Below are 26253 nucleotides of genomic sequence, written 5' to 3' on the forward strand. Positions count from 1 at the left end.
TGAGTTGGGCGGATCACTTGAGGTCGGGAGATGGGTTTGCAGTGAGCCAAGATAGTGCTACTGCACTCCAGCCTGGGCAGCAGAGCTAGAGCTTGTCTAAAAAAAAAAAAAATCGATCAAATGTTAGCATAGACTGTCATTAAAATCAACCCAATAATCCCATAGACTGTTAATTTTTTTTTAAATAAACTTAGAAATTATGTTTTCTAGTCTTAAGGTTGAAATTTACCTTTGTTTTATCTGAGTTCCTTCCTCAGGAAAGGACCCCCAGGGCCTCTGAAAAAGTATCAAAAAACTGAAACTCACCAGATCACCGCATTCCAGACAATGGGATGCCAAGCCCCTCACGCATCCCCAAAGCTTCCTTCCCCCTCCTGAAAAGAGGAAAGTTCCTCTTTTCCCACACATTGTTGCATTGCTTCCCTGCAACTGTATAAACCCTTAATTTTAGTTGGTCAGGGCAATGGATTTGAGACTGAGTTCCCATCTCCCTGAGTGCAGCACCCTGCTAAAGCCTTCTTCCTTGGTAATAATAGTGTCTCAGTGATTGGTTTTCTGTGAGGGGGGCAGGAGGACCTAGACCAAAGCCCTGTGCTCTGGTGACATTCTGTTGTAGATATTTAGAAGGATGGTTAACAGTTTACCTGTTAATTTGTCTGTTCTGCCATCCTCACAAAAAGTGGTATTGCCAGTTGCACATAAACATTTGATTCATCCACCGTCCCCCCTCGCCAGCCATGATGACACCGGAAAACTGAGGGCAAGGTGAGCAGCAGAGCGCATCTGGTCTCCACGTCCCGCGCTCATCCTGCTCCACGGCAGGAACCTCGTTTAACTTAACACACATGCACTGCGTGCCCATGTGGGTGCCAGGCTTCGGCTGTGTCCTGGGCAGGCAAAGGGACCTAGGGAAGATGCAGGTCCAGTGGGGTGGGAAAGGGGGGGGTGGGGCAGAAAACCAAGATTCTCACGGCCCTGCAGTGTGGAGTAAGAGGGAGCTCACTACACATCTTGTCAAGGGAACAAAGGATCCCCGCCAGACCCCTCCTGTGCACCCCCCAGACGCCTTGGAGACCTGGCCGGGCCCGTCGCCGGCCTCCAGCCACAGGCGTCGCTGTGCGCTCGCTCGGGCCCGGGAGCCACGTTCCGCGGGGAGCAGGCGCTGGCGTGGAGCAGGGGTTTCAGTTTCTGGCGCGAACTTCCGCCGTTCCGAAGTTGCACGGCGAATTGGCGCTATGTCTGGGGACAGCAGCTGCCGCGGGACCGAGGGCCGGGGCCGGGGCCGCGACCCGCACCGGGATCGGACCGGCTCCCGCTCCCGCTCGCGGTCCCCGCTGTTGCCCAGGTCCCGCCGCGGCTCCGCGCCGGAGCGCAGAGAAGCCCCAGAGCGCCCGAGCCTGGAGGACACAGAGCCGTCGGATTCCGGGGACGAGATGATGGACCCAGCCAGCTTGGAGGCGGAGGCCGACCAAGGCCTGTGCCGCCAGATCCGCCATCAGTACCGGGCGCTCATCAACTCTGTCCAACGTAAGGCGGTGCCTCCGGGCGGCACGGGCCGGGCCGCCGTCCCCGCCCTGCGCCGGGCGCGGTGGGGAGGGCACCGGAGGCAGGTGACAGGCGCAGGCCCCGCGCGGCGCGAGTAGAGACGCGCCGGCTGCCAGCCGTTCGCCGCGCGCAGCATCTTAATTTGTTGACAAAGTGCTCCCACAGCTGTTCTGTGGCTGGAGCCGTGCGACCTTGGCGGGGGGCGCGCGGGTACCCGAGTGGCGGGCTGGAAAAGCTGGAGGCCAGAGCCGTTCTTGGACTCGCCTGAGCCCAGCCAGCCAGTGGGGAGAGGCAAGACGCGGACTCCGCGTGCTTTGATTGCTCCAGGCGGTCCTCGGAGTGGGCTCCCGGCCCCGCAGCGGCAGCGGCACGCGAGAGCTGTCAAATGCACGTTCTCGGACGTGGACCCACCCGGGACCCACCCGGACCCACGGAATCCGAATCTCTGGGTGGGCCCGCCCAACTATGGCGTGGCCCTCCAGGTGATGGTGTGTGTTGCTTGCAAAGTTTGAGAACCACTCGGTTATGGAGCACTCAGAGGATGCAGCCGGAGTCCAGCCCTTTGTGTTAAGGTTAGAGGGAGCCAGGGTTTCGTTTTAAAATTCATGCTGCATAAAGGATAGGGTCGCCTTTTTCCTGTTCCGGGCCATTTTGGTTAAAAAGATAAAGATATTGGAAGTAATTACTCAGGGCGCAGAGGCCGGGCCTTGGCTTTGCTGTTGTAGGTGATAACCTTGTCAACTGCTTACTAGTGAATGCATAACAAGTTTCCCAAAGTTTGTATTTTTTAAAATAGAAAACCGGGAGGACATACTGAATGCCGGTGACAAATTAACAGAGGTCCTTGAAGAGGCTAACACTCTGTTTAATGAAGGTAATTTGTTACTTTATGTTCTCTCGTGTTTTATGATGCTTTTCATTAGTGTTATATAAGCGCCAAATTATTGACATCAAGTAATTCCCACATTTGTAATAGTGCTTTCCCAGTTTGGGAACCGTTTCATTATAGCAATAATGCCACTTGTATTATGCGCTTACTATATAATAAGGGCTTTACGTGAAAATTTGGGGGTAGGTCCCGCAGTCTGTATTAAGCCCCCAGTTGATTCTGTTGCCTTTTCAAGTTTGAGGATGTTGCATGTGTTATCTTTTTTCTTTTTCTGTATTTACTGCCGTATCCCTAGTATACATTGGTTGAGTGGATGAATTACAGAACTGAGCTAGCCTCTGACATCCTGTTTCTTTTCCTGTCCCACCCTCAGTCTTGCCTTCCTCAGCTCCCTGCTATTGGTCCACCTGTAGTGCAGTGGAGGTGGCAAGGCCTGCAAGTGTACCTGCTGGTCTCCAGTCTGGGGTGTGTTGTGTGTGAGTGAGTGAGTGAGAGAGATCCCAGAGCACTGAACTCTAGGCCATGGGTGCTTTAAAAAATAACTTTAGTTTGAATTGAAAGCAGCGGCAGTGGTATTGGTAGCAGCCGTCTGTCTGCTTGGTAACAGGGGTACTCCCTGATGTGGGTACATGGTCATAGAGCCACAGGACTACTACGCAGACCACTGTCGCCTCCAGCCCTCTCTTACAGGTTTGTGGGAACATAGGGGAGAATGCAGCCAAATACATTTTTTTTTTTTTTTGGAGATTTGAGATGGAGTCTCGCTCTGTCTCCCAGGCTGGAGTGCAGAAGCGCAATCTCGGCTCACTGCAACCTCCACCTCGCGGGTTCAAGCGATTCTTCTACCTCAGCCTCCCGAGTAGCTGGGATTACAGGTACGCTCCATCACATCCGGCTAATTTTTGTATTTTTAGTAGAGATGGGGTTTCGCCATGTTGGCCAGGCTGGTCTCGATCTCCTGACCTCAGGTAATCCACCCGCTTCTACCTCCCACAGTGCTGGGATTACAGACATGAGCCACCGCAGCCGGCCGGTTCCTCATATTCTTAAAGGACTAGAACGTTTATTTTTAGTCATTGCTGAGTATGACTAGTTCTTTAAATGTCTCCTTTTATCACTTTATATATGCTCTCCAATTTCTGTCTGTCTTTGACCACAGCCTCCTTAAAAATTCGCCATCTTAGTCTACTGCATTTGCTAAACCTCATCAAAACCTTCAGGAACCGGGTCTTTCTCCTTCACCTGGTTAAATCCCTCCACTACCCTCTTAAGCTTTGTCCTCTCTTTGCAACCTAGACTCCCAGTCTCCTCACTGTTAGTCTTGCTTGACTCAATTACTCCTTTGATATTTACTGAGCATCTAGTCAGTTCTTTATCCCCACATCATTTCTCTCTCAGCTATTTCCAGTATTTAAAGCAATATTTTAGGGCAAAATTATTCAGTCAATGGAGCCTTAGGAGTTGCTCAGCAAACAATAGACGCTTGGCATTCATGGATTTGATGGTCTCAGTTTGTAACATAAATAAATAAAGGAGAAGGGAGTGGGGCAGGCAGGCACAGGATACTAGGGAGATGAAGAAGGGGTCAACAAAAGGAAACAGTGGGGCTAAGGGGTTGCTTAATCAGACCCTGCAGGCAACAGGGAGTATGAAAAGTAGTCTGGGAACACCTAAACCTGTCGCCCAGGCTGGAGTGCAGTGGCATGATTTTGGTTCACTGCAACCTCCGCCCCCCAGGTTTAAGCGATTCTCCAGCTTCAGCAGCCGAGTAGCTGGGATTACAGGCGTGCACCACCATGCCCAACTAATTTTTGATTCTTTAGAGACGGAGTTTCACCACATTGCCCAGGCTGGTCTCAAACTTTGGAGCTCAAAGTGATCCGCCTGCCTCGGCTTCCCAAAGTGCAGGGATTACAGGCGTGAGCTGCTGCGCCCGGCCTGTTTCTCCATTAATTTAAATCTTTTTTTCCATAGCTTTTCCTAAATCCCATGTCCTCTGTCAAGCCTTTCTTGAGCATCCATCCTCAGGGGTCACTACCTGCTGCCTGTAGACTGTTCATTTGGGTGGCTTTGCTGGGGTTGCCTGTGAAGCCATATGGAGGCATGAGCCTCCTGGTCCCAGCCTAGCACATGCCATGATTTTGGTTAGCAACTTTGTTAGCAACTTACCTATTGCTGTTCACAAACCACCATGCCAAACACAGGGCCCTGCATGTAGTGGGAATTTGATTTTCCTTACATCGGCACACATGATCATCGTGATTAGGATGGGTTATTGAGTCAGAGGGAAAAGTGAGTATTAGACATGACAGGGATTTTGCTCAACTGGGGTTGTGATTCAGCTAACGGGAGTAGGAGAACTAGAGAGAAAGCTGGCTTTTAGGAAGACTGGTCAGCTTTCATTAGAGGTTGTGGTAAGCTGGGCAGGGGAGCAAGTTTTAGAAGGAGATGGGTCGGTTGCCTATTGAGGTTTTCTTTTTTTTGTTAGTCTAGTGGGAAATCCTGGTAAGTAGTTGGAAATGTAGGGAAAATATCTATGGATAACGTGTATTTTGTAATGTGAATATTTTTTCTTTTTTGCATAGTGTCCCGAGCAAGAGAAGCAGTCCTAGATGCCCACTTTCTTGTTTTGGCTTCCGATTTGGGCAAAGAGAAAGCAAAGCAGCTGCGCTCAGACCTGAGTTCCTTTGACATGTTAAGATATGTTGAAACTCTAGTAAGTTCAAAGCTACAGACTGAATAAGAAATGTTCTGTTATATGTTACATAAGTATTTACTTTGCTCATATCCATATGCAGATGATTTCACTTCATTCTTTTTTGGTCTCAGATTCCTCTAGAGAGATCTTACCAAATTAAACAGATGAAAGCACAGCTATGTGGTGGAATTTTGGGTGGGGGCTTGGAGTGAAAATCCCGTAGCGTGCTGTCTTAAGATGCTGGGTGCTGGGGTCATTTGCCAATAGCCGATTTTCCTCTGTTCACTGGTGTTCTAGATCCTTCTCAGTGACCTGGGACCTTTGTCTTGGGCTGGACAGAAGCCCACTCTGTGATGGCAGAGCCCAGCTGGAATTGAGTTAGGCCTGGCGAGAGGGCATGTTTTGGTCCGTCTTTGAGAATATTTCAAAACCATATGAATATGATTGGGTTTTGCTTTTTTTTTTTTTTTTTCCTTTGAGACAGAGTCTCACTCTGTCGCCCAGACTGGAGTGCAGTGGCTTGATCTTGGCTCACTGTAAGCACCGCCTCCTGGGTTCACGCCATTCTCCTGCCTCAGCCTTCCGAGTAGCTGGGACTATAGGTGCCCGCCACCACGCCCGGCTATTTTTTTCTATTTTTAGCAGAGACGAGGTTTCATCATGTTAGCCAGGATGGTCTGGATCTCCTGACCTCGTGATCTGCCCGGCTCAGCCTCCCAAAGTGCTGGGATTACAGGCGTGAGCCATTTAGCCCGGCCAGGTTTTGGTTTTTTTGGTTTTATGTTTTATTCACCTTTCTTTGTCTCTTGACAAGTTTGAATAGTGGTTACCTGCAATTCTGAAACTGTTCCTTGATGAATTTACCAAAAAATGAAAAAGCACACAGAGACTGACCTTGTAGCTCACTTTGTTGTCTTTTTACAAAATTCTATTCTGGCCGGGCACAGTGGCTCACGCTTGTAATCCCAGCACTTTGGGAGGCTGAGGCGGGTGGATTACCTGAGGTCAGGAGTTTGAGACCAGCCTGACCAACATGGTGAAACCCCGTCTCTACTAAAAATGCAAAAATTAGCTGGGTGTGGTGGCGGGCACCTGTAATCCCAGCTACTCGGGAGGCTAAGGCAGGAGAGGCAGAAGTTGCAGTGAGCTGAGGTCACACCACTGCACTCTAGCCTGGGCTACAGAGTGAGACTCCGTCTCAAAATCAATTAATCAGTCAATGTATCAATCTGAGCCAACCTCTATCCTAGTACAGATAGCTGCACCTCAGTATGAACATTGCATTTCTAACTGGATGTTTATGTTAAATGGTTATTAAAATAATTTAGTACTATGAGATCTGACCAGATAAAGTACTTTTTTTGTAAAGGCATGAGGCACGAGATTATTTCCAGTTTGTTTTTCAAACCTTTTCCTTTTTTTTTTTTTTTAACTTTTTTTTATTGTGAATCATAATACACTTAGGAAAATGCACTCTAATGTACATCAATAAAGTAACCATATATTGGGTATTTCTTTAAAAATTACTTTATCAGGTTAAGCTCTGTACTTTACTTTTTTCTTTTTTTATTTTTTGAGACAGAGTCTTGCTCTTGTTGCCCAGGCTGGAGTGCAATGGCATGATCTCGGCTCACCACAACCTCCACCTCCTGGGTTCAAGTGATTCTCCTGCCTCAGCCTCCCAAGTAGCTGGGATTACAGGTGCCTGCCACCACGCCTGGATAATTTTTGTATTTTTTGTAGAGATGAGGTTTTGCCATGTTGGCCAGGCTGGCCTCGAACTCCTGACCTCGTGATCCACCTGCCTTGGCCTCCCAAAGTGCTGGGATTACAGGTGTGAGCCACTGCGCCCAGCCAAGCTCCATATTTTAAATAACATATCAAAATAAATTCTGTAAGTCTTAAAGCATTAAATATAAAACCTTAAATTAATAGTTGTCCAGTCTCTGGGCGGAGAAGACTTTCCTATGTATAGCATGAAATATAGACACTGTAAGGGAAGATTGGTGGATCTCTCTGTCAGTTAAACAGACCAAAACTGCCACATCCACCTACAAGGGTGCCGTGGTAGGACGGGCAGCAAGGGAACAGAGAAGAGCAGGCCGTAGCACTCTGACCAGGCTCTTGTAGTCTTTCTTGAAAGTCTGGTTGCCTTTAATAGGGTTAAGCTCCCCGAGGGTCTTGTGGTTATTGTTTATATATGATATTGCCATCATAACTGGATAACTTCTAGGCATTTTACAGTATAATGTAATAAAAATGTACTTTCATAAAAGTGAATTCAATGTAACACATTTTCTGTAAGACAGTTTGAGATGAGAGAATTATTTGACTTCCGTCTACTCTTCCCAGGAAGGGAATTTTAAGATGAGCCATTCTCGGCCGGGCGCGGTGGCTCAAGCCTGTAATCCCAGCACTTTGGGAGGCCGAGACGGGCGGATCACGAGGTCAGGAGATCGAGACCATCCTGGCTAACATGGTGAAACCCCGTCTCTACTAAAAAAATACAAAAAATTAGCCGGGCGAGATGGCGGGCGCCTGTAGTCCCAGCTACTCGGGAGGCTGAGGCGAGAGAATGGCCTAAACCCGGGAGGCGGAGCTTGCAGTGAGCTGAGATCCGGCCACTGCACTCCAGCCTGGGCGACAGAGCGAGACTCCGTCTCAAAAAAAAAAAAAAAGATGAGCCATTCTCTCAGTAATGCCGGGCCACTGCGCTCTGGATATACTGTGATACAAGCTGAATAGAGATTTGTAGGACGTTTGCAAAAAATTAAAATCTGAAAACCAGCTGAACTTGCTTGTGCTGTCATGAAGCTTTTGATTTGGGATTTAATTTTATATTTGTATGCTAGTACAGCTTTACTAATACATGAACTGTTGGTGATACAGAAATTCCCCAGGGGCTCAGTTCAGGCATACCTAAATCACTGGCTGCCAGTGGGCTACAGTAGGGTTTCTCAGCACTGACACTATTGATTGACATTTTGAGCTGGGCATGTCTTTGTTTTGGGGGCCGGTACTGTGCATTGTATGATATTCAGCAGCCTCCGTGGCCTCTACCCAGTAGATGCCAGCAGCATATCAGTTGTGACACCCAAAAATATCTCCAGGTATTGCCAAAAGATCCCTGTGGGCAAGTATACCCAGGTTGAGAACCACTAGTCTAAATCATTTCACTTTCTCACCCAAAGGTTTTAAGTACATTGAGGAATATTTTCTGCCAAAAAGATGGTAGCTTTGAAAAGAGGACTTTAACTGTAAAGTTATCTTTACAATAAGAAATTTAGCCAGCATGTTAAGACACTGAAAGCAGGCTGGCCTCTTAAAGGTTGAGTGATGCAGATTATTGGATGTGGACAATGATTGCGTGTGGCTTAACTGGGTTTTTTGTTTTCCTTCATTTTTGTAGCTCACACATATGGGTGTAAATCCGCTAGAAGCTGAAGAACTTATCCGTGAGGAAGATAGTCCTGATTTTGAATTCATCGTCTATGACTCTTGGAAAATATCAGGCAAAACAGCAGAAAACACCTTTAATAAAACCCATACATTCCACTTTCTGTAAGATTATTTTAAAAATCCAACAGACCAGCTATTTGTGAACCTTAAATTGTTTTTTTTTGTAGGGACAGATTATTTGGTATTGTAGAGGTGACAGTCATGATGCCGTTGTTTGGAGACTTGAAACTTTGATATAAAAGTTCATAAACACTACTCCGGGCGTGGTGGCTCACGCCTTTAATCCCGGCACTTTGGGAGGTGGATACAGGTAGATCATCTGAGTTCAGGAATTCAAGATCAGCCTGGGCAACATGGCGAGACCCCATCTCTACCAAAAATACAAAAAATTAGCCCGCTGTGGTGGCCCATGCCTGTGGTCCTGGCTATTTGGGAGGCCGAGGTGGGAGGATCACTTGAGCCTGGGAGGCAGAGATTGCAGTGAGCTGAGATGATGCCACTGCACTCTGGCCTGGGTGACAGAGTGAGACCCTGTCTCAAAAAAAAAAAAAAGTCCATAAACTCTAGATGTGGGTGGAACCTTAAAGGATCTCTCATTCTGCTTTAGCAGGAAAGGCCAGAACCTCTTTACCAGCGCTCTCTCCTGGCTCCTTTGCTTCTAGCTTATGAGGCTCTGGGTTTATCATCTTTAAAATCCTTACCATATAGGAGGATGATACCTCCTACTGAGGGTATCTTATGAGTCTCCTAATGTCTAAAGTGACATTTATTATAATACCCTATTGGATGACCACTGACTTGTATTTGAAGATTACTTGTCACTGCCACATGAACTGCCCAGTTCATTTTTTAGATAGAACTCTGATTTAAAAAAAGGATTTCTTCATATTCGAATGAAGTTGGCTTCTGTCTTAACTTCCTGGCATGGTCCTATGGAGAAACTAAGAACAGCTCTTACTGGCTGTTCTCTAAGAGGACCTTCAAGTATATTGGTTTTTTTGCCCAGTAGATACTTTCTCTAGGGGTAGCCATCTGAGCTGTTCAGTCCTTCTTTTTTTTTTTTTATTTTTTATTTATGTTTTTTTTTTGAGGCAGAGTCTCGCTCTGTCGCCCGGACTGGAGTGCAGTGGCCGGATCTCAGCTTACTGCAAGCTCCTCCTCCCGGGTTCACGCCATTCTCCTGCCTCAGTCTCCCGAGTAGCTGGGACTACAGGCGCCCGCCACCTCGCCCGGCTAGTTTTTGTATTTTTAGTAGAGACGGGGTTTCACTGTGTTAGCCAGGATGGTCTCGATCTCCTGACCTCGTGATCCGCCCGTCTCGGCCTCCCAAAGTGCTGGGATTACAGGCTTGAGCCACCGCGCCCGGCCCAGTCCTTCTTTAAATGGTATAGCTCCTGGGCATTTGTCTTTTCTAATTTGTCTTTTTAAATACCTTTGAGATTGGTAATGGCTCGGGTAGAAGGCCTTGGAGATGCCAATGTAGTAGTGTGGTGTGGGGTCTGCCATCTATTTTTAGTAAGACTTCAGGTAACTCAGGTGCCCAGAGCCATTTGTGTATGTTCTATTTAATAGGATGTCGACGAAACTTCTTTATCTTATGATAAAGTCTAAATCTTTGTTTTTTGCTATCGTACTAAACTCATAAATCCTAGGTTATAAAGATAAAGCCTTAAACTTTATCTCGTCATCCAGCCCAATTTCCAGCCACAATGAAGTACTTAAAACTCTGTGTCTTTGTACTTGCTGTTCTCTTGGCCTCCAGTTCCTTTTCACCTTTTCCATTCGGTAAAGTTTGTTTATCCCGCAGGCCCCATCTTGGAAGCCTCCAGCAACTTCTCCAGACAGAGAGGTGTTAGCAGTGTAGGATCAGATTTCCCAACCACGTCACTCCCATGTCTGGGTAGATCTCTCTGCCCAGGTGTTCTCACAGCACTTGAGCAGTACTCTCTAAGCACCTAGGATCTACCATGTTACTTTTTAAAATTTTGATTAATTTATTTTTTGATACTGCTCCTTGTGGAGCAGGAGTGTGCCCAGAGTAACCCACCATGTGATGTTGAAATGGATCTGCGTGTATAACGTAGCTGTCCATCTACATCGTATACTTCCGTCTCCTCAAGGGTAGGGACCACATGAGCCTTATTCTTGGGGCTTCGATCTCTACATGATGCAGACTTACATCTATTACTGTAGCCCAAGTCTGCATAAGGGCAGAATCCAGAAGGAAAAGGAATCCCATGGCTGTGACTTGCCCTGTTACTCTAAGACAGATGTGTTCGTAGTCCTGGGCTGGGAGCCTCTGCCTTGGTCTCCCCAGATCAAAGGCTTCTGACCCCACTGGAGCTTCCCCACATACATACTCATCCTTCCCCTGCTCTTTTAGAAGTTGGCTTTGCAAAACAGATAATAGGTTGGGTGGTGGGAAGATGTCACAGGCACATTCACTGGCCTACTGTACAGGGCAGTATGCAGGTGTCTGAGGAGGTATCAGTGGTTGAGTAAAGCTCCTAGGAGTTATTTTAGAAATACAAAGAAGGCAGAAAGGCTGTCACAAACCTTACCAAGAGTCTTAGTCTGATGTCAGCATATCACTAATGTCTGGTCTGAATTTGACTATACCATGCAAACTACTTTTAGTAAAATTAGTTTGTTTAACAAATAACAGGCAAAAAAATACATGAAAGCATATTTTTCATCAGGTTGGGTTCAATATACGGAGAGTGCCCTGTGCCAAAGCCACGAGTCGACCGTCCAAGAAAAGTTCCTATGCTACAAGAGGAGAGGGCAATGCCTGCCCAGGTTTGTTTGCTTAAAAATGTTGCTTTTTTTTTTTATTTTTTTTTATTTTATTTATTTTATTTATTTTTTTATTTTTTTTTATTTTATTTATTTTTTTTTTTGAGACGGAGTCTCGCTCTGTCACCCAGGCTGGAGTGCAGTGGCCGATCTCAGCTCACTGCAAGCTCCGCCTCCCGGGTTCACGCCATTCTCCTGCCTCAGCCTCCCGAGTAGCTGGGACTACAGGCGCCCGCCACCACGCCCGGCTAGTTTTTTGTATTTTTAGTAGAGACGGGGTTTCACCGTGTTAGCCAGGATGGTCTCGATCTCCTGACCTCGTGATCCGCCCGTCTCGGCCTCCCAAAGTGCTGGGATTACAGGCTTGAGCCACCGCGCCCGGCCTATTTTTTTTTATTTTATTTATTTTTTTTTTTTTGAGACGGAGTCTCGCTCTGTCGCCCAGGCTGGAGTGCAGTGGCCAGATCTCAGCTCACTGCAAGCTCCGCCTCCCGGGTTCACGCCATTCTCCTGCCTCAGCCTCCCGAGTAGCTGGGACTACAGGCACCCGCCACGTCGCCCGGCTAGTTTTTGTATTTTTAGTAGAGACGGGGTTTCACCGTGTTCGCCAGGATGGTCTCGATCTCCTGACCTCGTGATCCGCCCGTCTCGGCCTCCCAAAGTGCTGGGATTACAGGCTTGAGCCACCGCGCCCGGCCAAAATGTTGCTTTTTAAAAAACACCTAAAAGTTAAAATAGCCATTAAAATGATGTGCATGCAATTTGGCCATTTTTTCTAAGCTTGCGGGTCTGGAGCCAGGTTTTGTCACTTAAATAATCGTTTTATTTAAGCTTTTAAGCATTGTATTGGACTGGCTGCTTGTCTTTAACTCATTTCTCTGGTTTTGATCAGCTCTCCTAAGCCAGGGTCAGCCTCAGCACTGTCAACACTTAGGGCTGGATAATTTTTGGTTTGGGGAACTGTCCTGTGCATTGCAGGTTTAGCAGCATCCCTGGCCTCTACCTGCTATATGCTCATAGCCCACCTCAACCCCCCAAGTTGTGACAACCAAAAATATCTACATATGACAACAAATGTCCCCTGGGGGTGTGGGGGGGGAAGTCACACCCACTCGAGAACCACTATTTCTAAACTGCCCTTTTGTATTTCGCTATTTTATGTTCAATCTGAAAATGGTTAATTTGGTAATGTTACTCTTCTATTAAGAAACTGATAGAAAAATGTTACTGAGGCCAGGCACAGTGGCTCACGCCTGTAATCCCAGCACTTTGGGAGGCTGAGGCGGGCAGATCACAGGGTCAGGAGTTCGAGACCAGCCTAGCCAATATGGTGAAACCCCATCTCTACTAAAAATACAGAAATTAGCCAGGCGTAGTGGCGGGCACCTGTAGTCCCAGCTACTTGGGAGGCTGAGGCAGGAGAATCACTTGAACCCAGGAGGCAGAGGTTGCAGTGAGCCGAGATCGTGCCACTGCACTCCAGCCTGGGCGACAGAGTGAGAGTCTGTCTCAAAACAAAAAACAAAACAAAACAAAAAAAAGGTTGGCTGGGTGCGGTGGCTCACACCTGTAATCCCAACACTTTGGGAGGCCAAGTCGGGTGGATCACCTGAGGTCAGGAGTTCAAGACCAGCCTGGCCAACATGGTGAAACCCCGTTTCTACTAAAAAATACAAAAGATGAGCCGGATGTGGTGGCGGGTGCCTATAATCCCAGCTACTCGGGAGGCTAAGGCAGGAGAATCACTTGAACCTGGGAGGTGGAGGTTGCAGTGAGCCAAGATGGCGCCATTGCACTCCAGCCTGGGCCACAGAGCAACACTCCATCTCAAAAAAAAAAAAAAAAAAAAAGTTACTGAAACTAGAAAATCTGTATTTTTTAAAACCATATATATGTTTTTTTTCTTTTTGAGACAGTCTTGCTCTGTCACCCAAGCTGGAGTGCAGTGGCACAATCTCACCTCACTGCAACCTCTGCCTCCTGGGTTCCAGCGATTCTCCTGCCTCAGCCTCCCAAGTAGCTGGGATTACAGGCATGCACCACCATGCCTGGTTAATTTTTGTATTTTTTAGTAGAGACAGGGTTTCACTGTATTGGCCAGGCTGGTCTCGAACTCCTGACCTTGTGATCCATCCACCTCAGCCTCCCTCAGTGCTGAGATTACAGGTGTGAGCCACTGTGCCCTGCCTAAACCATAAATTTTAAGATGGGGATATAAACTGCTAGTAATCCCCAACAGATGACATTTAGGCTGGGCACAGTGGCTCGTGCCTGTTATCTAGGTGCTTTGGGAGGCTGAGGCAGGAAGATCACTTGAGGTCATAAGTTTGAGACCATCCTAAGCAACATAGCAAGACCCCATATCTAAAAACATTTTTTTTAATTAGCAAGGTATCCTAGACAAGGTAACATGAGTTAAAAAAAAAAGAAGTAACCAGATGTGTGGTGCATGCTTCTAGTCCCAGCTACTCAAGAAGCTGAGGTGGTAGGATCCCTTGAGCACAGGAGTCTGAGGTTACATTGAGCCAAGATCATGCAACTGCACTCTAACCTGGGTGGCAAAGCAAGACCCTGTCTCAAAAAAAAAAAAAGTTTGGGTGTGCAAGAGTGAAGAAAAGGTTGCTAATAGGCCAGTAAGTAGGTCTATCAGCTTGATAATGACTTTTTTCAGTTAAGAAGAATGGAAGAATCTCATCAAGAAGCAACAGAGAAAGAAGTAGAAAGAATCTTGGGATTGTTACAGACATATTTTCAAGATGATCGTAAGTGTAACACCACTCAAAGTGGAGCAATTTGTATTTATCTGTTCAGTGAGGTTACTTATATTTTAAAGGCAGTTTCAGCTGTATGTAATGTTTGAATAAATGCATATTCATTTAATGAAGAGTCTTCTTCCCTTCAGAAATTTCATGTGAAAAGTTTGAAGTTAACTTTTTCATTTTTATCTTTAAAAGATTTTTTTGTTACAAAATGAAATATGCATTCAAATGAGAAATGTGAAAAGTACCTGTTCCACCTCCCCTCATTATAAAATGTAATGTGTGTATTTTCAGATTATTTTATCAGTTTTATACACACCTACCTAAATAGTTTGTTTTGGCCAGGCGTGGTGGCTCATGCCTGTAATCCTAGCACTTCGGGAGGCTGAGGCAGGCGGATCACCTGAGGTCGGGAGTTCGATGCCTGCCTGACCAACATGGAGAAACCCATCTCTCTAAAAAATACAAAATTAGCCGGGTGTGGTGGTGTGTGCCTGTAATCCTGGCTACTTGGGAGAGTGAGGCAGGAGAATCGCTTGAACCCGGGAGGTGGAGGTTGCAGTGAGCTGAGATCGTGCCATTGCACTCTAGCCTGGGCAACAAGAATGAAACTCTGACTCAAACAAAGTTTGTTTTTGTTTTTTTTTTTTCCCAAGCTAATCATCATATGCACATTCTTCTGCTATGCGACTTTTCCAGTGGACATTCTTCCATATCATTTCATATAGATCTCCATTATTTTGTTCACTGATTCCCATTATATGGCTGTGCTGTAAATGTATTTAACAGACCCTCCATAATGGTTTTTTTTTTTTTTTTTTTTTGAGAAGAAGTCTCTCGCTCTGTCGTCTAGGCTGGAGTGTAGTGGCGCAATCTCAGCTCACTGCAACCTCTGCCTCCTGGGTTCATACCATTCTCCTGCCTCAGCCTCCCAAGTAGCTGGGACTACAGGCGCCCGCCACCATGCATGGCTAATATTTTTGTGTTTTTAGTAGAGCCTGGGTTTCACTGTGTTAGCCAGGATGGTCTCGATCTCCTGACCTTGTGATCCACCCGCCTTGGCCTCCCATAGTGCTGGGATTACAGGTGTGAGCCACTGCACCCGGCCAAGTTCCTTTTTTTTTTTTTTTTTGAGACAGAGTCTCACTCTGTCACCCAGGATGGAGTGCAGTGGCACCATCTCAGCTCACTGCGACCTCCACCTCCCAGGTTCAAACAGTTCTCCTGCCTCAGCCTCCCGAGTAGCTGGGATTACAGGCGCATGCCATGTCTGGCTAATTTTTTTCCGTATTTTTAGTAGAGACAGGGTTTCGCCATGTTGGCCAAGCTGGTATTGAACTCCTGACCTCAGGGGATCTGCCAGCATCGGCCTTCCAAAGCGCTGAGATTACAGGCGTGAGCGCCGTGCCCAGCTGGATGAATAAGTTCTTTATAGCATTTTACTCTTGTATAAATTGCTGAAGTAAAAAATCTTAGCATGTAATTTTGTGTTCTTACATTCATGTTTCTGTAGGACAGCTTCTTAGAGGTGCTTTCCAGGTGGGTGAGCATACATGTTTTTAGTAGAGATGCCAAATTGGCCTCCAGAAGGGTTGGATTGATTTGCACTCCTGCAGCAGGATGAGTACACACCCTTTCTTTGTCTCTGGCTAATGCTAGAGTATACTGATATTAATGATCAACAAAAATCAAATCTTTTTTCTCTTTTTGTCTATAGCTGATACCCCAATGTCCTTCTTTGACTTTGTGGTTGATCCTCACTCTTTCCCCCGTACAGTGGAAAACATCTTTCATGTTTCCTTCATTATACGGGTAAGATTAAAGATTATTTTTCTAATTGCTTTTATATGCTTTTAAAAGAATACATAAGAAAAGCTGTAGAAGGGAGCTGGCAAAGGTATCTGTATACGCTAGCCAGTATATGTTTCAGACCCATTGTAGCAAAACGTTAATTGGCATATTAGGTAGAAGCAGCTAGCTAAAATTTTATGTGCTTGCTTTTATGTTTTAGACATTATTTAGAGAAAGAATTGGAAAAATTTGAATATGGAACTGTAGATTAGGTAACAGTATGGTATAAATGTTAAATTTCCTTTTTTTTTTGAGACGGAGTCTGGCTCTGTCGCCCAGGCTGGAGTGCGGTGGCCGGATCTCAGCTCACTGCAAGCTCCGCCTCCCGGGTTTACGCCATTCTCCTGCCTCCGCCTCCCAAGTAGCTGGGACTACAGGCGCCCGCCTCGTCGCCCGGCTAGTTTTTTGTATTCTTTAGTAGAGACGGGGTTTCACCGTATTAGCCAGGGTGGTCTCGATCTCCTGAGCTTGTGATCCGCCCGTCTCGGCCTCCCAAAGTGCTGGGATTACAGGCTTGAGCCACCGCGCCCGGCCAATGTTAAATTTCCTGAATTTGATAGTTGTTATGTTGTACAAGAGAATATCCTTGTTCTCAAGAAATACACACTGAAAGATTAGGGAAAAGAAGCAGGCCGTCTATCATTCTCATTTCATTCATAAATAATAGTATGTAGAGTGATAAAGTAAACGTGGTAACTAACACTTTAATGACTGATGAATATGGATAAAGAATGTATGGCATGTGTTTATAGTAGTTTTATAGCCCTTTAAGTGTGAAATTATTTCAAAATCGGTTTTAAAACTCTACTCAGAAATGTACCACGGAAATTTACTTTAGACTGTCTTTAATCTTACTTCAGGTTGCATTCCCACATGTAAGATGAATTTGATTTTAACCTTAGAGAAAAGCTTATGTTGACCAAAGTATTTTCTCAGAAATAATAAAAAAGGCATATTTTGCCAGTGGTTCCAGTGACAGAATTATGCAGAATAAAATGTGGAGTATTCCAAAATATATATAAATCAGTTAAAGAGACAAGATGAGTTTCACTTAAGAGATTCTCAGGATGGGCCGGGCGCGGTGGCTCAAGCCTGTAATCCCAGTACCTTGGGAGGCCGAGACGGGCGGATCACGAGGTCAGGAGATCGAGACCATCCTGGCTAACACGGTGAAACCCTGTCTCTACTAAAAAATACAAAAAACTAGCCGGGCGACGTGGCGGCGCCTGTAGTTCCAGCTACTCGGGAGGCTGAGGCAGGAGAATGGCGTGAACCCGGGAGGCGGAGCTTGCAGTGAGCTGAGATCCGGCCACTGCACTCCAGCCTGGGTGACAGAGCGAGACTCCGTCTCAAAAAAAAAAGAGATTCTCAGGATGGAGGCTGTGTCTGGGTGAAAGAGCTGATTGGAAACCCAAAAGATACCCTGTGTAAACAAAAGATACTAGGGAAGTCTTATCTATATCATCACATTATTGCTTTGGTATAATTTGATTTTCTGAGATACTGAATTTTCTGAGTAATTTTTTTCATCTAGTGGTTATAGGTTTGAGTCTTAAATGTTTGTCTTCTCCTAAAATCATGTTTTCATTTTAGGATGGTTTTGCAAGAATAAGACTTGACCAAGACCGACTGCCAATAATAGGTAAATGATACTATGTTTGGAAAAATTAGTTTTAGAGAAAATATATTTGTTAGTAGAATTTAAGTACTTTACTAAATGTAAATGAATTTTCAATGTAGATTAACGTTTACAATATTGTATCTTGCTCAACTACCTGAAGACACTGAAAACATGGCCAGTGTCTAAAATTTGATGGATTCATCTATATCATTGATTCAACATCTGCTGTAAATATTAACAAAGAAATGATATAATTTCCCTCAGATCTTAATTTAGAAATGACTGCAGTCATTTCTGTAGTATCCCTCTTTCTAATCACGTTTTGTCAGACGCCAGCACCTTCTTTTCTCCTGGAGGTTCTATGAATCTTTCATTCTTACCTGAATAATTTCACACTCTCCATTACTCATGTCCTCCCGAGGTCTCCTGTGGAGAGAATATCTCCATCACACTTACTTGCTACTTTCGATGTTCTCAGTGTCCTATTGGACTCACTAGGGCTTAGCTCTGTGGTTGACACATAGATATACAGATTTTCAAATGTCTCGAATGTGTTACTCTACTACATGTTTTTTTAAATGGAAACAGATGGGATGACTGATTACTGTAATAATACTGCAGCAGCTCCATAATGCATGAAATCCTAAAAAGTATGTAATATTATAAGTATCTTTTCAATACAGGTTTCATTGCTATTATACATCAGTTTCCGTTTAGATTACCTGTTCCGATTTAATAACCTTTGATAAATTTGAAAAATTTGTCTTTCAAACAGAGCCTGTTAGTATTAATGAAGAAAATGAGGGATTTGAACATAACACACAAGTTAGGAATCAAGGAATTATAGCTTTGAGTTACCGTGACTGGGAGGTAAAGCTCTGCCTGTTGCCCCTGCATAGTTCTGACTCTGACTTCACTTTCTGTAAACCCAATGCCTAAATGTTCATTATTGTCTGCCAGGAGATTGTGAAGACCTTTGAGATTTCAGAGCCTGTGATTACTCCAAGTCAGAGGCAGCAGAAGCTAAGTGCTTGATGCTAGCTGAAGGTAATGTTTTCAATGGGATGGCTACACGGTTTTATTAAAGTTTATTTGGCAATCCAAAGTATCCTTTTTCCCCATTCCAGTGAAATTTGGATTTTTGCCTCCCTGTAGTGCCCTATTTTTAGAACTGTGTAACAAGTGAGAAAGGAGAAGTGGTTCCCTTCTCTGGACTGATTAAATTTGTGCTGTTAAGATTTGCAGCTGAGGCCAGGCACCGTGGCTAATGCCTGTAATCCCAGCACTTTGGGAGGCTGAGGCAGGCAGATCACAAGGTCAAGAGTTTGAGACCAGCCTGACCAACATGGTGAAACCCCATCTCTACTAAAAATACAAAAATTAGCCGGGCATGGTGGTGCACGCCTGTAATCCCAGCTACTCGGGAGGCTGAGGCAGGAGAACTGCTTGAACCTGGGAGGCGGAGGTTGCAGTGGCCGAGATCACGCCACTACACTCCAGTCTAGGAGACAGAGCAAGACTCCATCTCAAAAAAAAAAAAAAAAAAAGATTTGCAGCTGAAAGAAACAGTGCAGGATTGTTCTTGGTTTGGTGGGTTTTGTTTTTGTTTTTAATAAAAAATAGGGAAGGGGTCTCACTATGTTGTCCAGGCTGGTCTCAAACTCCTGGGCCCAAGGGATGCTCCCATCTCAGCCTCCCAAACTGCTGGGATTATAGGTATGAGCCACTGTACCCAGCTGCTTCTTTTCCCCCCAACAAACTGGTAAATTAGATAAGTGAAATATTGAATCCTTCCATCCATGTTGTTGTTCACTGTACCATTAGATTTGCTTATTTTATAAGTACAAAGCAGAAAAGGAGGATTAGGATAGAATTACCTTAGAATAATGTTAGTAAATTGGCATTTCTAAAGTTTGTATTAGGCTATGAAAGAATTCTTCATTTTTATCAAGGGTAACATTTCTAGAAAGAAATCTTAATAATCATCTGGCATTTTGTAGTGCACACAGTTGTGGGTGGGAAGACCTAGATTCCATTGGCTATGCCCCTTACTTTATTTATTTATTTTTGTCCCTTGCTTTACTCACTCAACTTCATTTTTTTTTTTTTTTTTTTTTTGAGACAGAGTCTTGCTCTGTCACCGAGGCTAGAGTGCAGTGGCGCTATCTCAGCTCACTGCAACCTCTGCCTCCCGGGTTCAAGCAATTCTCCTGCCTCAGCCTCCTGAGTAGCTGGGATATAGGCACCTGCCACCATGCCCGGCTAATTTTTGTATTTTTAGTAGAGACGGGGTTTCACCATGTTGGTCAGGCTGGTCTCAAACTCCTGACCTTGTGATCCAACCGCCTCAGCTTCCCAAAGTGCTGGGATTACAGACATGAGCCACCACGCCTGGCTTCAACTTCATTTTTTTTTTTTTTTTTTGAGACGGAGTCTCGCTCTGTCACCCGGGCTGGAGTGCAGTGGCCCGATCTCAGCTCACTGCAAGCTCCGCCTCCTAGGTTTACGCCATTCTCCTGCCTCAGCCTCCGGAGTAGCTGGGACTACAGGCGCCCGCCACCTCGCCCGGCTAGATTTTTGTATTTTTTTAGTAGAGACGGGGTTTCACCGTGTTAGCCAGGATGGTCTCGATCTCCTGACCTCGTGATCCGCCCGTCTCGGCCTCCCAAAGTGCTGGGATTACAGGGTTGAGCCACCGCGCCCGGCCAACTTCATTTTTTTTTAATCTATAAATACATATATAAAATGGGAAGATTTTCAAGGTAGATCATTGCTAAGGATTTTTTTCCAGCTCAAATTTTGTGATTTTGAGCATTAAAATAAGCTTTTTCATACTTAATGTAAACACTTAATATGTGCTTCAATTAATTGAAATACTTTTGTTCCAAGTTGTAAAAATATTTTAAATGAAAGAAGGGAATAGACCGGGCGCGGTGGCTCACGCCTGTAATCCCAGTATTACGCCTGTAATCCCGCCAGGGCGGGCGGATCATGAGGTCAGGAGATTGAGACCATCCTGGCTAACACGGTGAAACCCAGGCTTTACTAAAAATACAAAAAAATTAGCCGGGCGTGGTGGCAGGCCCGGTAGTCCCAGCTACTCAGGAGGCTGAGGCAGGAGAATGGCGTGAACCCAGGAGGCGGAGCTTGCAGTGAGCTGAGATCGCGCCACTGCACTCCAGCCTGGGCAACAGAGCAAGACTCCATCTCAAAAAAAAGAAAAAAAGAAGGGAATAAATATAAGATATATAATGTGGATTACCCTGGGCCCTACTCACTGAAGAGGGCTAATTGTTCTATTTCATTTATGTATATTATATGAACTTTTGGTTTATCGTTTATAAACTGTTAACCAGCTATTCTTCCCCTTTTTAGGACTCAAATGGATAGTGAAGTCCAAAACGGAAAGCGGCATGTATTGTATATATTGTATGATTCAACATTTTTAAAGGCAGATTGTTTTTAGTAAAATGTAGCTTTTGATAGTTAATAAATTTGTCATGGTTGTCTTTGATTAAAGGAAACTCACCACCATATTCACAAATAATTGTAGTTGCTCTTTATTTTCTAATTATTGGAGAGTGTCTCCTTTGTCTAGTCCTCTACCAGTGAAAGTTTTACTTAGGTTATTAATGCCCTGTGGACCATTATGATTCCTTCTACTTCTTTTTTGCCACAAAGCTAGCTAGTCAACAAATAGGTTGTATCATATGAAACTGTTGTTTTTGTAGGTAAAATACAGTCAAATACAAGCAATTTCCTATGATTCAGCCTCTGATTTACACACAAGAAACTATTAAATCCTCTGGCAAGCCAGGCTGGACTACTTTCCCCAGCAACACCAGCCCTGGTTCCATCTTACCAGCATGCTACTCCATGCTTCTCATCTCGGCTGTGCTTTGAAGTCTAGTCAGTTTCTTCTCCCAGTGCCCACTTTGCTATTTCATGTTTTCTCACTGCTTCCCTCTGGCATCAGGGGTAGAGGCGTCTTTTCTGTGGAAGACTCTGGGCTCCAGCGCTTCCTGCCTCCTAGGGGAGTCTGCTGTCTGTCATCCCCTTGACCTGTATCTGGAGTCTTCCCTTCAACTAAGCTCATCTCTCATTTAAAAAACATTACCATGACCCTCTTCAAGCTGCTATCCTATCACCTCTTTAATGAGAGTCACTTGTCTCCCCTCATGTCAGTCCGTGGCAGTGTGGCACCTCCTTCCCCGCTAATCAAGTCTGTTTTATGCCAGATTTCCTAATTCCTTTCCAAATTGTTAACTCCAGTGGATACATGGGTGTGCATTTGACACTTGGAGATCTATGCCTTGAAACTGTATCCTTGATGTCTGTTGCTTTCCCTGGTTCCCCTTTCATAGTCACTGTCATTTATGCTGACATTTACACCATAAACAGTCTGAAAACTTTGATGCCTAAACTTCTTGAAAATGTTACAGATACATGCAATCAATTGCTCACTGGACAGCATGTGGGTTATTTTAGATATGTACAAAACAGCCCTTCAAATCTCCCTATAAGACCTATACTGGCACTTTTACAACTATTTTCTCAGATGAAAGATAAGATTGCCCCCAGCCTCCAAGCCCTTACCTTAACCAGTCACTAATCCCCATCTGGTCTCTTCTCTCAGTTTGCCCAGGTTACGACCACAAACTCCAATCTGTTATCGCCTACTTCCTGTCCTTCAGGTCTCTTCTGCTTCTTCAGAACCACTTGTCATATATTACTCGGATTTCCCACTGCCTTGAAGATTGAAAAAAATCTGAACTCTTTAGTGATATTCAAAGCCTCGCATGCTCAGGTCCTTTGCCTACATTGCCAGGCCTGCTTTGTCTGGACTCAACTCTAGCATTTATTTTTTTGTTAAACAACTTTATTGAAATATAATTCACACTGGGCGCGGTGGCTCACGCCTGTAATCTCGGCACCTTGGGAGGCCAAGGCAGGCGGGTTACCTGAAGTTGGGAGTTTAAGATCAGTCCGTCTCTAAAAATACAAAATTAGCTGGGTGTGGTGGTGCATGCCTGTAATCCCAGTGACTCAGGAGGCTGAGGCAGGAGAATCGCTTGAACTGGGGAGGCAGGGGTTGTGGTGAACTGAAATTGTGCCATTGCGCTCCAGCCTGGGCAACAAGAGCGAAACTGCCTTAAAAAAAAAAAAAAGAAAAATTCACATGCCTACAGTTTCCATGTAAACTGTATAAATCATTTTTATCTATTCATAGGACTTAGCAACCATTACCACAATTTAATTTTTGAACATTTTTGTTCCCCTGACCCTGAACCCACTCTACCTCACCTCCCATCCTGACCTCTTATCCCTAAGCAAGCACTAACATACTCTGTAAATTTGCCTGTTCTAGACATTGCACATAAATGGAATTATTTCCGAGTTGTTGTCTAAAGTTGACCCCTTCTTTATGTTTCCTTTTTCTGCTTTCTGTTTGTTTCAAACTTTCCTAATTTGAGAAACTTAAAAGTGGTTACATTTTGTAAACGAAGGTTATGTTGCTTTTCATTTTGTACCTTTCCGTAACTATTGAATTTTCTTTTTTTTTTTTTTTTGGAGACAGAGTCTCACTCTTGTTGCCCAGGCTGGAGTGCAGTGGCCCAGTCTCGGCTCCTTGCAAGCTCCGCCTCCTGGGTTCATGCCATTCTCCTGCCCCAGCCTCCCAAGCAGCTGGGACTACGGGCACCCACCACCACACCTGGCTAATTTTTTGTATTGTTAATAGAGACAGCGTTAGCCAGGATGGTCTTGATCTCCTGACCTTGTGATCCACCCGCCTCGGCCTCCCAAAGTGCTGGGATTACAGGCGTGAGCCACTGCACCCAGCCAACTATTGAATTTTCTAAACTGTACTTTTTACTTTTTAAAGTTATCAACAGTGGCCAGCGCAGTGGCTCACACCTATAATCCAGCACTTTGGGAGGTTGAGGTGGGTGGATCACGAGGTCAGGGGTTCAAGACCAGCCTGGATCACATGGTGAAATCCCTTCTCTATTAAAAAATACAAAATTAGCCGGGCGTGGTGGCGGGCACCTGTAATCCCAGCTACTTAGGAGGCTGAGGCAGGAGAATTGCTTGAAGCCAGGAGGTGGAGGTTGCACTGAGCCGAGACTGGGCCATTGCATACCAGCCTGGGCAACAGAGTGAGACTCCATTTCAAAAAAATAAAGATAAAATAATCAACAGTGGTTATTATGAGCTACTTTTTCTTTAAATTTCTGAACTGAAAAGAAAAAATGTTACATTTTGTTTTTTGAGTTGGAGTTTTGCTCCTCTCCTAGAGTGGAGTGCAATGGCGTGATCTTGGCTTACTGCAACCTCTGCCTCCCAGGTTCAAGGGATTTTCCTGCCTCAGCCTCCTGAGTAGCTGGGATTACAGGCGCCTGCCACCACTCCTGGCTAATTTTTGTATTTTTAGTAGAGACAGGGTTTCACCATGTTGGCCAGGCTGGTCTCAAACTCCTTTTTTTTTTTTTTTTTTGAGACGGAGTCTTGCTCTGCCACCCAGGCTGGAGTGCAGTGGCCAGATCTCAGCTCACTGCAAGCTCCGCCTCCCGGGTTTACGCCATTCTCCTGCCTCAGCCTCCCGAGTAGCTGGGACTACAGGCGCCCGCCTCGTCGCCCGGCTAGTTTTTTTTTTTTTGTATTTTTAAGTAGAGACAGGGTTTCACCATATTAGCCAGGATGGTCTCGATCTCCTGACCTCGTGATCCGCCCGTCTCGGCCTCCCAAAGTGCTGGGATTACAGGCTTGAGCCACCGCGCCCGGCCTGGTCTCAAACTCCTGACCTCAGGTGATCCACCTGCTTCAGCCTCCCAAAGTGCTGGGATTATAGGCGTGAGCCACCGCACCCGGCCATGTTATCTTTTAAAAATAAAACTCGGCCAGGCGCAGTGGTTCACGCCTGTGATCCCAGCACTTTGGGAGGCTGAGGCGGGCAGATAACGAAGTCAGGAGCTCGAGACCATCCTGGCTAACATGGTGAAACCCCGTCCCTACTAAAAATACAAAAAATTAGCCTGGCGTGGTGGCTGGTGCCTGTAGTCCCAGCTACTCAGGAGGTTGAGGCAGGAGAATGGCGTGAACCCGGGAGGCGGACCTTGCAGTGAGCTGAGATTGGGCCACTGTACTCCATCCTGGGTGACAGAGCCAGAATCCGTCTCAAAAAAAATAAATAAAACTCATCACCTTCCCAAAGCCTTTCTTTTCCTCCAGGGTTTTGTTAATAACACCTTGTTCTTACATCAGTTGTCCTGTCTGTGCTCATCTCATGTATTCACACATCTTTTCCATGGATGTCCCCAAGGGCTGGGGAGGAGCCTTATTTCTGTGCTGACGGTGGTAAAAATCAGGATGGAACTGTGGCCATGCCTTCCTCCTGTCTATGCTGCCTAAGCAGTTATCATCCAAGGTCCATTCTCAGTTCCCCATAAATTGCTGCCCTACTCTAGTCCATATTTTCAATAAAACACTTTATACTGCATAGCCAGACGTGCTATTTTTTTCTTCAGTGTTTTCTTCCCCACAAGTTGATGAGTTGTAAACCCCTTGAAGTAGAGGGGCTACATGCTAGAGTCATTGCTCCCTGACACTTAGGGCTTAGGCTTAGGAGTATGGTATCTTGTTAAATTTTAAGTGGATTGGAAAGCATAAGACAATGTGTTTCTGCATAATTCTAACAGGCTTGTACACCCTCTGCTATATTTACTCCTTCAGAGAGGGAGCCATGCCTCTTTGGTCAAGATCAACTCAGAGGCTGTGAAATTGTAGGTTTCTGGATTTCTAGAAAAGTGTTGGGATTAGTAGTGTTAAAAGAATGATGAAAAGCACAGCGAAGGATGAAGGTGTGTGAGATAAGGCTTTTCAGAGTAAAGGCTTTTCAGAGTCTTGGAGGCGGAGATTTAAAAATGGCTACCTTTTTTTTTTTTAGACAGAGCCTTGCTCTGTCCCCCAGGGTGAGGTGCAGTGGCCAGATCTCAGCTCACTGCAACCTCTGCCTCCTGTGTTCAACCGATTGTCCTGCCTCGGATTCCCGAGTAGCTGGGATTACAGGCGCAAGCCACCACACCCGTCTTAATTTTTTTCTATTTTTAGTAGAGATGCGGTTTTACCTTGTTGGCCAGGCTGGTCTTGAACTCCTGACCTTACGTGATAACGCTTGCCTCAGCCTCTCAAAGTGCTGGGATTATAGGTGGGAGCCACTGCGCCCAGCCCAAAGTTTTTTTTTGATAGGAGTCTGTTTTCTCTCTCCTTGGATTTAAGCTGGTCTTGGTGACTTATGTGACCAGTAGACTACAGAAGTGATGTTCTGGGACTTGGGAGGCCAAGTCATAAGAAGCCTTCTAGCTTCCAACAGGCCTCTTGGGATACACAGTTGTAGAGTCGTGAGTCACTGAATAATAAGTCCAACTACCGTGTGGCACTGAGACTACATGGAGAGCTACAAATGAGAGAAGAGCCAGGGAGGCCCAGCTTTCTAGCCTTCCCTGACAAGGGCATGTAGAGAAGCCATCTTGGACCCTCCAGATGAGCCCAGTCATCACCTGAATATCCCCAGGCAGCTCTGGTGGTACCTCATGGAACAGAAATGTCCAGTTGAGCTCTGTCTGATATCCTGACA

At 45.5% G+C, this 26253-nt stretch overlaps 1 protein-coding gene across 5 annotated transcripts; it reads left to right on the forward strand.

Annotated features, from left to right (window-relative positions):
* Positions 1 to 1115: 1115 nt before the first annotated feature.
* Positions 1116 to 21162, forward strand: NSMCE4A (NSE4 homolog A, SMC5-SMC6 complex component). 5 transcript variants are annotated; one of them, XR_004429999.1, is made up of 11 exons: positions 1116 to 1527; positions 2342 to 2419; positions 5020 to 5150; positions 8542 to 8693; positions 11291 to 11390; positions 14059 to 14149; positions 15864 to 15958; positions 17591 to 17639; positions 18394 to 18488; positions 18579 to 18735; positions 18766 to 18919. XR_004429999.1 is itself a non-coding variant. In XM_033180629.1 (11 exons), the coding sequence occupies exons 1-10, from the start codon at positions 1236 to 1238 to the stop codon at positions 18651 to 18653; spliced, it is 1158 nt and encodes a 385-aa protein (XP_033036520.1). In that variant the 5' UTR covers positions 1116 to 1235; the 3' UTR covers positions 18654 to 18665; positions 20994 to 21162. The 5 variants fall into 5 exon arrangements, 2 of the variants coding, with proteins under 2 accessions (XP_033036520.1, XP_033036536.1); XM_033180629.1 differs by lacking the exon at positions 18766 to 18919 and adding an exon at positions 20994 to 21162 and having other exon boundaries at positions 18579 to 18665; XM_033180645.1 differs by lacking the exon at positions 18766 to 18919 and adding an exon at positions 20994 to 21162 and having other exon boundaries at positions 15924 to 15958; positions 18579 to 18665.
* The last annotated feature ends 5091 nt before the right edge of the window (positions 21163 to 26253 follow it).

The sequence above is a fragment of the Trachypithecus francoisi genome, unplaced genomic scaffold, assembly GCF_009764315.1.
Source record: "Trachypithecus francoisi isolate TF-2019V2 unplaced genomic scaffold, Tfra_2.0 Contig01579, whole genome shotgun sequence".
NCBI lineage: Eukaryota > Metazoa > Chordata > Mammalia > Primates > Cercopithecidae > Trachypithecus > Trachypithecus francoisi.